At 55.2% G+C, this 13,135-nt stretch overlaps 1 protein-coding gene across 1 annotated transcript in view; it reads right to left on the bottom strand.

Moving 5' to 3' along the window:
* LOC128846412 (fibrinogen-like protein 1-like protein) overlaps positions 1-12,394 on the bottom strand; it is a 196,968-nt gene extending 184,574 nt beyond the window's left edge. Inside the window, exon 1 of the mRNA XM_054045497.1 lies at positions 12,272-12,394. Within this exon, the coding sequence (XP_053901472.1) occupies positions 12,272-12,275 (4 nt within the window). The 5' untranslated portion in view covers positions 12,276-12,394. The remainder of the gene's footprint in view (positions 1-12,271) is intronic.
* Between the last annotated feature and the right edge of the window lie 741 nt (positions 12,395-13,135).

Below are 13,135 nucleotides of genomic sequence, written 5' to 3'. Positions count from 1 at the left end.
TCGTTCCCTTGCAGCAGGAGGACGTCACGGCCAATGTGATGCGCCAGCTCCGTATCATGCGGCACTTGCGCCAGGTGCCCGAGGCGCTGCAGGGCCTGTGCCTCTGAGGCCACCAGCAACTCCTGCTCCCTGCTGCAGGTACTGCTCTGGCTCTCTGTAAATGGGGAGCTAGTAGAATGGGAAATGGAGCGCCCTGGTACTCAGAGAAACCCTCTCACCTCTCTGTGGAGCAGGGTCCTTTCCTCTGCCCCCAAATTCCTTCATCTGGGACAGGAGCTCTTTCCCTCTCACCCATTCCCCTCCCCCCTTTCCTTGATCTACCCCCATCCCATTCCCCCTGCGCCCAGGCAGAGCTCTGCCTGCCCCATATGGTGCAGAAAGGCCTGTGATATGCAGGGGGTCAGATTAGATGCTCTAACTGTCTCTTCTGCCCATAAAGTCTACTCATTTCTGAGAAACCGAGTGTAGCATTGGGAGCAGCATCTGCTGTTTTACTGTCTAGCCGGCTTGCTTCCTAGAATGAACACTCATTGAGCAGGGTGATCCACAGGGAGTAGCTCAAACCTCCAAAGGGTCTGGCCTGCGGCAGAACATTAGCACTGCAGGGGAGGGGTGGGTGTGACAGTGACATCACAAAGGCTTTTTGCAGGACCTCAGCCTATTGGTCAAAGGTGCAGGGGAGGTGGTGACCTGACAGAGAGATGCTGACATTAGCCAGGCAGGACGGGGGCCCAGGGCCAGGGAAACCTCTGAGTCCCCTGTAGCTTTCCTTCAGCAAGTCTCCTTCTCGAGGTCTCTCTTTGAGGACAGAGAGTATTAGGGGTCACGTATGTGAGCGCCAGGAGGAAACTCTTTTGAGTTTTCTCCTTTCTTTTTCCTGATTTTACTAGAAAATCTAAAAAGTCCCTGTTTAGAAGAGCCTCCGAGAGGTTTGGAACCTGTTCAGTCTGATCCATCTGTTCCACAAGTCCTTCAGTCCAATCCACTTCCCTAACTAATTTCCTTAATTTTTTAAAGTTAGCCCTTTTGAAAAAAAAAAAAACTCTAGTTACAGATCTATTTTTGTTTATCCTTCCATTTAGTTTAAACTGAATTAGCTCGTGATCGCTCAAACCAAGGCTGTCCCCTACAACCATTTCTTCTAAGAGATCCTCACTACTCACCAAAACCAAATCTAAAATGGCATCCCTACTTGGTGAAGGAATCCATCAGCTATCACATCTAGGAAAATCTGAGCCCTATTATATTAATAGCACTTGTCCTCCAGTCTATATCTGGGAAGTTAAAGTCTCCCATGATCACACAATTCCCATTAGTATTTACTTCATTAAAAGCATTGAAGAGGTCTCTATCCCTATCCAAATCAGACTCCTGTTCTAACAGACAGCAACCCCACCCCCACCCCCAGAAAGGCAGAGTTAGAGCCCAGGAATCGAGATGGTGGGGAAATTTCATTGAAACCGTTTCTGACCGAAAATCCTATTCAAACTAAACCAGTTTGTTTCTTGAAATCATGACAAGTGGCAAAGAAAATTCTTTGTCACAATATGTTAAATTGTCTCGTGGCACTCAAAGAGGAGACACTTAGATCTCAAAAATTAGATAAGATACTTCAGTCTGAGCTAAGTTGTTGCTGCTCTTAACAATTGCAAAATAATACAATACAAATAAAATAAACTATTTCAGCCATTCTATTATGTCTTAATCTGATCTGAGTAAACATGATAGGACACCTCATCTTATGCACTGCTCCTAGTGACACTCTCCAATAGACCCAGCAGACCTTATTTCCAGGCCCCTTCCCTAACCACTGCTGCACACTCCCTCCCACAGCTGGCAATTACAACCAGGCCCTCATGTCCGGTCCCCCTGCTTTGAGAGGGAATGTGCTCCGCTGGAGTGATTGGAGCAGGGAACTGGGAGTCAGGACTCCTGGGTTCCATTGCTGGTTTCCTATTGACCTGTGGGACTTGGGGTAAGTTGCTGCCCCCTCTAGGCTCTGTCCCCAGCAGTCAAATGGGGATTTCATACTTTCCCACTATTGGAAAGTGCTGGGAGAATCCCCCAGCAAAAGATGCTCTGACAGTGCTAAGCATCATCTGTTTGCTTGTGAGAATGTCCGATGGGACTGTGTCAAAAGCCTTATTAACACCAAGATAGATCACATCTTCTGTTTACCCACCTCCACCAGGCCCCTAACCCTGCCAAAGAAGGAGCTAGGATTGGTCTGGAATGATTTGTTCTTGACAAGTCCATGCTCACTAGTCCTAAGAACCAAATTGTCCTGCAGATGCTGACAAACTGATTGTTTAATAAGCAGAGGCTGCTCCCAATGCTACACTCGGTTTCTCAGAAATGAGTAGACTTTATGGGCAGCAGAGACCGTTAGAGCATCTAATCTGACCCCCTGCATATCACAGGCCTCCTGTCTACCACAATAGCTACTTTTGGGGCAAACACATTCTGGAAAGGCATCTAGTCTTTATTAATGACATCAAGAGATGGAGAATCCACCACTTTCCATGTGGTCAATCATCTTCGCTGTTGAATATTTGTGCCTTATTTGTCATAGGAATGTGTCTCTTTTCACCTTCCAGCCATTGGGTCTTGTTCTGCCTTTCTCTGCTCGATTAAAGAGCCCTTTAATACCCAATATTTTCTCTCCATTAAGGCATTTAAACACTTCAGTGAAGTCACCTTTCAATCTTCTTTTGATAAGCTAAACAGGTTGAGCTCTTTCAATAGTTCACTAGAAGGCATTTTTCTCCAGCCCTCAGAACATTTGGTGGCTCTTTGCTGCCCCAGCTCCAATTTCTAGGACCATCTTTTTCAAAGGAGGACACCAAGACTGGAGGCAGTATTCCAATAGCAGTCTCACTGCTGCTGTGTCACCTCCCTATCCTACTCACGGCTCTGCTCCTACGTCTAATGATGGCTTTAGCCCTGTTCACCACAGCATCACACTGGGAGCTCATGTTGAGTGGCTTCTCCACTCTGGCCCCTAAATCCTTTTCAGAGTCACTGCTTTCCTGGATACACGTCCCCATTCTGGAGGTGTGGCCGGCGTGCCTTGTGGCTAGGTATAGGACCTTGCATTGGGCTCTGCTCAAACTTGTTTTCTTTGAATGGGTCCAGCTGGCCGAATGAGTCACATCGCTGTATATCACTGCCCTCTCGCCATCAGGAATTACCACTCTGCCTGTATTTTGTCACCCCCCAATCATATCCACAGTGATTGTATGTTTTCTCCCAATTCATTGATAACAATTATTTTAAAAAATTAGTCCTTGAGAGCTTCTTCAGACCCTTAGTACCCAGGACCTGCTCCCCACAGCACAGTGAGAAAGGCCGTCCAGCCCTGCTGGTACATACGGGATAAGCACAGAACAAAAACACTTTAGGAGCTGTGTTGTCCATAGGCTCTGAACAACATGTGGGGGTCAGCAGATTACAAATGCACGACAGACCTGAAGTGTACACAGGTCCCAACTGTGTCTCCGTTTCCCACCCTGCTCTAAGTTTAGTCACAGCCTCCATGTCTTTTCCCCCGTGTCCCTTAACCCCACGTCACTGCAGAAGAGAGATTTTCTGGTAGCCTGCTGGCTCTCCTGCATGTGGATGTTGTTCCAAAAGACGTGCTCTGGCTCAGTCCCATGCTATGGTTAGCTGAAGGAACCACTTGGTCACATTCTAGGCCCTCAGTTATACAGGAGGGGCGACTAGATGCACATAATGGTCCTTTCTGACCTGAACCTCTATCAATCGCTACATTTTCTGCTGCTAGGAAGAGAACTCTGGACCTATTTTCTCTCATTCACTTTCAGTCGGAATAATTTCAATCCAGGGCAAAGGATTTCCTCTTCCATTCTGTCTTCAGCACCTTTGCGAGCAACCAGTTACTGTTACCCACAGGTTACCAGTTTCAACCTGTCCCAGGGTGAGATGGCCAGGAAAAGGGTTGGAGCTCAACTGCACCTGGCCCAAGTGATGCAGCTCCCTCGGGTGAAGGGAATAAGTGCGGGGGTCACGTGACATGACGCAGCCTGTGACTAGGACCCAGGCCTGCTGAGAGATAGAAGGGCAGCCTGTGCTCAGCCAGGAGAGAGACACCAAGGGAAGCAGGCATGGGAGGGGCTTGGAGAGTCCTTTAAAGGTCAGGGACAAGCTGGGAAGGGGCCAGGCTGAGCACTAAGGACAAGGCCCTAGGAGGGAAAGACAGGGCAGTTTAGGAGATGGGGCAGATAGTCCAGTTGGTTTCGGCTCCCAGGACCAGACACCCAGAAGTGAAGGTCGTTGTCGGGGCTTCTGTCCTTTTTCCCCAGTGTAGATTTGATAGTGAAGAAGACTGATGCCGTAAGAGGGAAGTGAGTTACCCCAAGGTCACCCAGTGAGTTTATATCACGAATGCATACTCGGAAGGATCCAATAGAAACATGCACTTTCCAGTCTCTTCTTTCTAGGAGTCCCCAGGGCTAAGGTAAAACCCCTGCTGCCCCTCCCCATTCTGCTCACCTCCAAGATGTGCTGGAGTTTGTCTGTGCTGGGGGGTGCTGTCAGCAGGATTGAGAGCTCGTCATCCATGTTCTCTGGGCAGGCCTTGCTCAGAGCCTGCCAGCGGAGGGAGACCAGGGGTCAGGATTATGGAACCTGGGGTGACACCTGCCAGGATGACAGCAGGCTCTGTAGTCCTTGCCCAGAGCAGCTCTCTGCAGAGGGCCTGGTGCACAGCAGGGTAGGGAACAGCCAAGCTGCTAGGGATGGGAGCTGGGCTTCCTGGCAGAGTCCAGCACCCAAAGCCCAGCATCTGCAAGGAAGGGATTCCCCACAGAGGGGCAACATCATCTCCCACACACAGGGAGTCTCCCCCTGACACTTGATTCATCCTATGGCCTGTTCCCATCTCTGCCCACCACACTCCCAACTCAGCAGCTCCAGCTACCGAAGGGAGCACGAACCAGAGGCCTTCCTGCTCCTGGGACAGAGGAGTAGGTTGATGATCTACCTGGATGTGAGCGTTGGCCTTCCCCATGCCCAGGGTCTAGACTCCATTCAGGGCAGCGCACAGGAACTGTGATTCCTATTCTGGATCTAGTGGCAGCTTCAGTTTGCTGGCAGGAGACTGTACATGAGACCTTGCAGTTGCGGGGGTGACACAGGCACTAACATGTGCATGGGAGTTTGAGCAACAGGGCAGAGGCCTGTGTGGGGCAAGGAGGGCAGGGATTTGGGAAGCAAGAGGAGAGGATCAAACCCTTTCTTAATGTGGGTCGGGATGAGCCCCATTTCAAAGACAGAGTAAGTGAGGCACCAGGTGGGAGAGTGACCTGGCCAGGATCACGTTACCGCTCAGTGGCGGGACTGCAAACAACCCGTTCCCTGATCTCCTCACTGGACGCTGCTGCCCCTCCTGTATGACCCCTCCAGCCATCCTCGCCACAGGCCATCCCCACCACTCTCCAATACCAGGCTGTTTCCACAATGGAAGCAGGCTTGTGTGACAATGCGGTTCTGGTGGAACCCAACTGAGAGTGCCAACTCAGGACAAATTGCTCAAACAGGGCAGTTACAGCCCAAGGCTGGGGTTTTTTCCACCTCTAAGGCAAACCAAACCAGCCAGACTAGGAGGACTTCGGTCTCACCCCCTGGCTAACCGCAAGTCTCACAAGCAATCTCCTTAGACACCCCAGTTTCCCAGTATTACCACCAGTGCCACTCGTTATGGGGACAAATGGTTATGAATACCAATACCCCAGTAAAAGAAAAAGGTTCTCCCGATCCCAAAGGACCAAGCCCCAGACCCAGGTCAATATACAAATCAGATCTTATCCACAAATCACGCTGTTGCCAATCCTTTAGAATCTAAAATCTAAAGGTTTATTCGTAAAAGGAAAAAGGTAGAGATGAGAGTTAGGATTGGTTAAATGGAATCAATTACATACAGTAATGGCAAAGTTCTTGGTTCAGGCTTGCAGCAGCGATAGAATAAACTGCAGGTTCAAATCAAGTCTCTGGAATACATCCCCCGCTGGGATGGGTCCTCAGTCCTTTGTTCAAAGCTTCAGCTTGTAGCAAAGTTCCTCCAGAGGTAAGAAGCAGGATTGAAGACCAGATGGAGATCAGGCATCAGCCTTATATAGTCTTTTCCAGGTGTAAGATCACCTCTTTGTTCTTACTGTGGAAAATTACAGCAACATGGAGTCTGGAGTCACATGGGCCAGTCCCTGCATACTTTGCTGAGGTACAAGGCGTATCTGCCTTCTCTCAATGGGTCCATTGTATAGCTGATGGTCCTTAATGGGCCATCAAGCAGGCTAGGCAGAGCTAATCTCAGCTTGTCTGGGATGTCACCCAGAAGCATAGCATAAGTTTGCCATACAGACAGTATAGAGCCAATATTCATAACTTCAACTACAAAACTGATACACACATATAGACAGCATAATCATAACCAGTAAACCATAACCTTGTCCTAGACACCCCATTTGACCCCCTTTATACAAGATTTGGGTGCCACTACAGGACCTTGGTTGCAACAATGATCTATATGGTCCCAGTTTATGTCAATAACGTCACAGCTTGTAACAGAGTTCACTCACCGATAGGTGCCCCTTCCTTCAAGGCCTGGGGTCACAGATTTCTTGGGCTAGCACACCCGCCAGCAGGTTTTTGGCTGGGAACTCAGCCCTTCGGCCAGGCGACCATCTTTTAGTCCCACTCCTTCCTGGGTCGCGCTCATCCCAAACGAAAAGTCAAAAAATGTCTTTAACTGAAACAAGATTCTCTGTCCCTTGGGGGCTTTTCCTCAGCCTGACTTTGGCTCGGACCTGCCCTTGCTGGCCTTGGTAGCCCTTTCTATGGCCCTGTACATCCCCTTCCTTAGAGACCGTGGCAGAACCAGTCCTACCCTGGATTCTAGGTTCTGCCCCAAGGCCCTGTACCGAACAGCTAGGCCTGCTCCTGTACCTTTGTTGCGGTTTCCCCTCAGCTGGACCTCACTCTGTAATCCATTTGGCCTAGCTCCAGGCTTTATAGCCCACAGGCCAAGCCCCCCGTTATATACCCTCCTCCTTAGAACCTGGCCCACGCGGGGGCAAGTTCTATTCTTCTCCAAGCTTCATCCCTCCTCATCTCATCGCTGTCACCGGCTGTGCGCTTGTACAGCCTGTGCGCAGTGTCTGCAGCTCCACTGCCAGCTCGCTCGGGGCAAACCTTCTCTTCTGCAGTATCCCGACGCTCTTCCTGCAGCCACTCAGTCTCATGAACAGCTGCTTGCAGAGCCTCTTCTGAAGCCTTTAGCGTCTTCTGTTGCCTTTTTGCTACTGCCGCTGCATATGCCAAAACCTTTTCGGTCAGGGTCTGAGAACCCACCATGGACTGCTCCACCCTTGTGTTTGTCCCTCCTCCAGTCTGCTTCATCTCTGGGCCAATCATTTCGTCCTTCATCTCCCTGCAACTCCCGACAGGGTGTGTTGGTGGAGGGTCTGCAAGGTCCAAGGCCACCCCAACCACCTCCATCTTGCCTGCCTCATGGGGGTTTGTGTCAGAGGACACCTTCTCCTTTCTTTCTAACTTCTTAGGGCCCTGGCCCCTCATTCAGCCACTCAGCAATTTCCTAAGTAGGCCGTGTCTTTAGATATGGCCTGCTTGTCTGCCCCCAAAACAAAGAACTCTTGCTCCCATCTTGGCATTAGGCCACGCTTCTACCCTTTCTCATGCCCTTCTCCCTGGGCTAACCTTCTCAGCACAGCCCAGGCATGCTCTCCTTCTCTGCTCTTTTTGTCCATGGGCATAGCAGACCCTGGGTTGATTTCCCTTTGCAGGATCTCTCACAGGTATTGCTGCTGCTGCGTCTGTAGCTGCACCTGCACTTCCTTCTGCGTCTGTTGGTTTTCTAGGAGCTGCTGGAGAAACCCCTAGATCTGCTTAGCCAGTCCCTGGAACTGAAGTGGGAAATCCAGCGACCAGCTTGGTCCCTTGATACACCTGCTTGGGGGAGGGATAGCTCAGTGGTTTGAGCATTGGCCTGCTAAATCCGGAGTTGTGAGCTCAATCCTTGAGGGGGCCATTTAGGGATCAGGGCAAAAAACTGTCTGGGGATTGGTCCTGCTTTGAGCAGGGGGTTGGACTAGATGATCTCCGGAGGTCCCTTCCAACCCTGATATTCTATGATTCCTTCAGCAACCAAGACTTCCCTCACGGATCACAGGGGGAACTCAATCCTGCCAGCTATGCCAATCATAAATGAATCTACTCATCGTTAGGTTTCCCCCCGGCGGCCAGGCATAGCATCACAGCCCTCTCGCTGGGCTAGCGTCCCCCATCCATGGTCGCTCCAGCACCACGGCAGTTTCTCTGCCTGGTAACGCCGGCCAGGTCACCACCTTTAGTCCACCCTTCTGGGGCCCAGCTTGCCTCACACTAAAAGTCCAAAGAGGTCTTTCCACAGGCAGAAGTCCTTCTGCCATTGCTGGGGCACTTGCTCAGCCTGTAGCCCCCTTGCTGGGCTTGGGAACCCTCTCCAGGTGCGTGTACGCTGCCTCCTCTGGGGCCGGTAGGGGAACCCAGTCCCACCCTGACATTGATAGCAGCTCAGGGCCCTGGACCCAACAGCTAGGTCTGCTCCTTTCTGTTTGCTGCACTTTTCCAATCTCTCTTCTCAAGTTCCCCTCCAGGCTTTCCTTGCTGCTCTGAACTTCCTACCTCGTTCTCAATCCTGTTGCTACCCCAGCTGGGGTGTATCAACGCTGAAGTCTGGTTCTTTACGGGGGCGGATATGGTGCCTCTCAGTTCGGGTTCATTCTGTAATCAGCTTTCTGTGAGTGCCAGGGGGCTCCATTTCCCCTTCCACTAGCTCCCCATTTACAGAGAGCCAGAGCAGTACCTGCAGCAGGGAGCGGGAGTTGCTGGTGGCCTCAGAGGCACAGGCCCTGCAGTGCCTCGGGCACCTGGTGCAAGGGCTGCATGATACGGAGCTGGCGCATCACATTGGCCATGACATCCTCCTCCTGCAAGGGCACGAGAACCTGTCTGAGACTCAGATGCCTCCGAGGAATCAGGGGGGATTAACGGCCCCTGGAACCAGCAGCATTTCCACCCAGCCCCTGCCCACCTCTGAGGGATGGATTCCCCCTCCTGACCCCCAGGATGGAGTCTTGTTGTCCTTCCTAGTGACCTCCAGTGGCAACCCCCCTCCTTGTATAGGGAGCTCCTGCCACTTCCCCCTCAGTGCCCCTGACAGCTGTTCCACCTCCAATCCACAGCTCAAGTTCTCAGACCCCTCTCCTCCAGCCCCACCCAGGTTGGGTAGGGAGGGGACTGTAGCGGGGGGGTGGGGCGCAGGAGGGATTCTGGCAGCAGTGAAGTGGGATGTGGGGAGGTTGAGACCTTTCCCCAAGTCACCCCAGCCACTAATGCTGAAGCCGCAGGATGGCAGCCCTGGTGAATGGGACGGATCGGCAGCCCCTGCTGACTGAATCCTCCTGTTCTCTCCAGCAGGGCCGGCTTTAGGAAGGGCGGGGCCAAATTCGAACATTTTTGGCGGGGCCCCGGCAGGGATGACTAACAAAAAAAAAATGTAAAAAAAAGCCTTTCATTTTTTCCATGTATTATTTACTTTCCATAACTATATAAATAATAAAATTTTATATTATGTACATTGCATCATATATGCTTTTGATCGGTTATTAATGAGCTCCTTTTCACGTGTGTGGGTCCCCGCCACTCTCTGGGGGTATGCTAGGGTGACCAGCTGTCCTGATTTTATAGGGACAGTCCCGATTTTGGGGTCTTTTTCTTATAGGATCCTATTATCCCCCACCCCCTGTCCCGATTTTTCACACTTGCTGTCTGGTCACCCTAGTGGTGTGCACATGTGTGGGTCCCAGCTGCTCCCTGCCCCCCTCATTGAAGCAGGTGTGCAGGGTTACTGCCCTGGGAACTGCAGGGCACCAGTGGACATGGGGCTGGCTGGAGGCAGGGCAGGGGCAGCAGAGGCAGCTGGAGCCCCGGCCCTTTAGATAGCCCCCGAGCCCCCCGCTATCCCAGGGCTCTGGGGGCTATTTAAAGGGCCCAGGGCTCCCCTGCTTCTACCGCCCCGGCCCTTTAAATAGCCGCGGGAGCCCTGGGGAAGCAGCGGGGCTCCAGTGGCTATTTAAAGGGCCGGGGCGGTAGAGGCAGCGGGAGCCCCGGACTTTTTAAATAGCCCCCAGAGCCCCGCAGCCCTACCCCAGGGCTCCAGCAGTAGGGGTCTGGTAGCAATCTAAAGGGCCTGGGGCTCCGGCCCCTGCTGGGAGCCCTAGGTCCTTTAAATTGCCCCCTGGGGAAGCCGGGCCACCCTGGTACAGCGCACCGGCTCTTGCCGGTACACCATACTGGGGCTTGGGCCCGGGGCCCGATTCAGGGGAATTGGTTGAATTGGCCTAAAGCCGGCCCTGGTGGGGGTATGGGCACAGAGCCGCAGGGAGGGGAACCCTGAGGTGTGGGGGCTGGGTGGGTACTGGGAGTTCCTCCTGAAGGGACGGGGGTTGGCCAAGGTCACTCAGCCCCGGGGTGTGGGAGGGGGACTGACTGAGGGCACTCAGAGCCCCAGGAAGTGGGGGGGGGGAGGGGCACACAGGATTTCAGGAATTCCCTGGCAGTGAAGAGCTGCTGGCGGCAGGGAGGAGCCAGCCGTGACAATCCCCACTTGGGATCCCTGGCTGGGCTAGTGGCTATGGGGGCCCGTGGCCAAGCTGCAGCGGAAGGTGACCTGAAGGAAATGCCTCGGCCTCGGCCTCCGGCTAGGAAGGGCCTGGGCCAGACAATGACCCACCGCGCAGTGTCCCAGCTCCCTGCCCCACACCTGCGGGGCATGGCCCCTCCTCTGTAGGGAGGTTGGCATGTACCTTAGTGCTGCTTCCTCCATCCCCAAAGGCCTCTCCCAGCCAGTCTCTGGCAACCCCTGCTGTTGAATACGCACATTACCCTGCTGTGACATACCGGGTGGGGGGGGACCCCTCGGGGATGGGGGGGCTGTCACACAGCTGGGCAATTTAACCCGGCTGGGCTGGGGTGACTGTCTCCCTGGAGCTGGGGTCTCAGCCCAGGTGTCTCTCTGCCCTTCCCCCCAGTCGCCCCCGGGCGAGGTGGGAGTGCCCCACGTTGCGTTTCAGCCCCACATTCGCACCCACAAGTGCTGGTGGGTTCCAATCCTAGGGTTACCATCTTTTAGTTTTTAAAAAGGAGGACACTCCATGGGGACCCGGCCCCGCCCCAACGCCGCCCCTTCCGCACCCTCAGCCCCGCCCTAACTCTGCCCCCTCCCCTGAATGCTCCGCCCCCTGCTCCTCCCCCTCCCCTGCTTTCCACGAATCTATGTTCGCGGGAAGCCTGAAACAGGGAGGCTGCAGGTAGGCTGGGGCGGGGTGCGGCACGGCTCAGTCCGGCCCTCCTGGCCGAGCGGCTCCCTTCGGCCGCTGGCCTGCCCAGGCCAAGAGGCTCTGGCCCCAGCGTCTCCCGCCTGGCTTGGCTCGGGCCCTGGGGCACTGGCTCCTGGCCCGGCCCCGCGCCCCCGGCTCCCGGCCCGGCCCCGCGCCCCCGGCTCCCGGCCCAGCCCCGCCACCCCAGCTCCCAGCTCCCGGCCCCACGGGCCCGGCCCCGCGACCCCGGCTCCTGGCCCGGTACTGCGACCCCGGCCCGGCCGCGCGACCCCGGCTCCTGGCCCGGTACTGCGACCCCGGCCCCCGGCCCAGCACTGCGACTCCGGCCCGGCCCCGCGCCCCCGGCTCCCGGCTCCCGGCCCCACGGGCCCAGCCCCGCCACCCCAGCTCCCGGCCCGGTACTGCGACCCCGGCCCCCGGCCCAGCCCAGCTCGGCACCGTGCCCCCGGCCCCGCGGACCCGGCTCCCGGCCCGGCACCGCGCCCCCGGCCCGGCTCCCGGCCCGGCCCCGCGACCCCAGCCCGGCACCGCACTGGCCCCGGCCCCGCACCCCCGGCTCCTGAGGAGCACCGCCGGCCCCGGCCCGGCCCCGCACCGCCGACCCCAGCCCCAGAGGCCCTGGCCGAGCACCGCTGAGCCCTCCGTCCCTCCCTATTTTCCCGGACATGTCCGGCTTTTGGGGATTTCCCCCCGGACGGGGATTTGAGCCCCCAAAAGCCGGACATGTCCGGGAAAATCCGGACGTATGGTAACCCTATCCAATCCCAGCTGAACACGCCCACCCGGCCCTAGTGTGGAGCAGAAGGGCCCAGCGCTGCCCCACAGACCCTCTGGCTCTCCAAGCCCACTCTTACCCATCACCGCAGCACGTCTGGCCCAGGCTGAACGCTGCTGCTCTGTGCAGAGAGGCTGGCACTTCTCGCTCCTGCCGTACGAGGGGCAGGTGCTGCTACCGACTGCTCCCCCTAACCCCGCCCTGCTGCGCTCTGGGGATGCTGCCCTGCTGTGGAGCTCTCAGGTGTCTTGAACTGGAATTTGTTTGGAGAGAAACTTCTAAGGAGCCTTATCAGCCCCGAGCAGAGAGTACCTGGGAACCTGCCTGGGTCGGGCGGGTCTGGTACAGCCTCCCCCAGATAAGGCTCTTCCCTGGACCTGCCACCCATTGGAATCTGGAACGATTCCCTCCGAGGTAACACCCGGGGCAGCCAGGGCAGGGCAGGGCACGGCCTGCTCCCCTGGAGCATTAGGGCTTTCAGGAGTCAGTGGTGTCAGCGGAGCAGGTTGTGGTTGTACGTTAAAGCAGCGAAGAAAGTTGGGGGGGCAGAGGAATTGGGTGCTGTGGCCCCCCCATGCCTGGGGCCTATTTGAAAGGCAGCTGTCACACTGTCCCCTTTATCGGGAGTGCCCACTACACCCATCTCATGTAGTCCTCGGCACGGGGAGGGGGAGCATGTTCCCAGCTGAACGGTGTTCGTCCAGGACTCACCGACCCCTATTCCAGGATGGGGGAGTGAGCTGGGAGAGAGATCACCATGTAGCCTGCAATTATCAGTGGCTTCTGGATTCCTCTGGGAAAGGGTTAACCAGGGGCTTAGTTTAGTCCACACTTGGCTTTCTCGGCAGTGCTGGACTCTGGTGGCAGGGAGGGGTCCAGCTCGCACCCTTTCACCTGGCAGGGAGAGTGACCTAAAGGTTAGGATGTTCTCACAGGCTATCGT

This window comes from Malaclemys terrapin, chromosome 12 (genome assembly GCF_027887155.1).
Source record: "Malaclemys terrapin pileata isolate rMalTer1 chromosome 12, rMalTer1.hap1, whole genome shotgun sequence".
Taxonomy (NCBI): Eukaryota; Metazoa; Chordata; order Testudines; family Emydidae; genus Malaclemys; species Malaclemys terrapin.
Note: the sequence above shows the minus strand (reverse complement) of the source record. Positions and strands in the feature narration are given on the sequence as shown.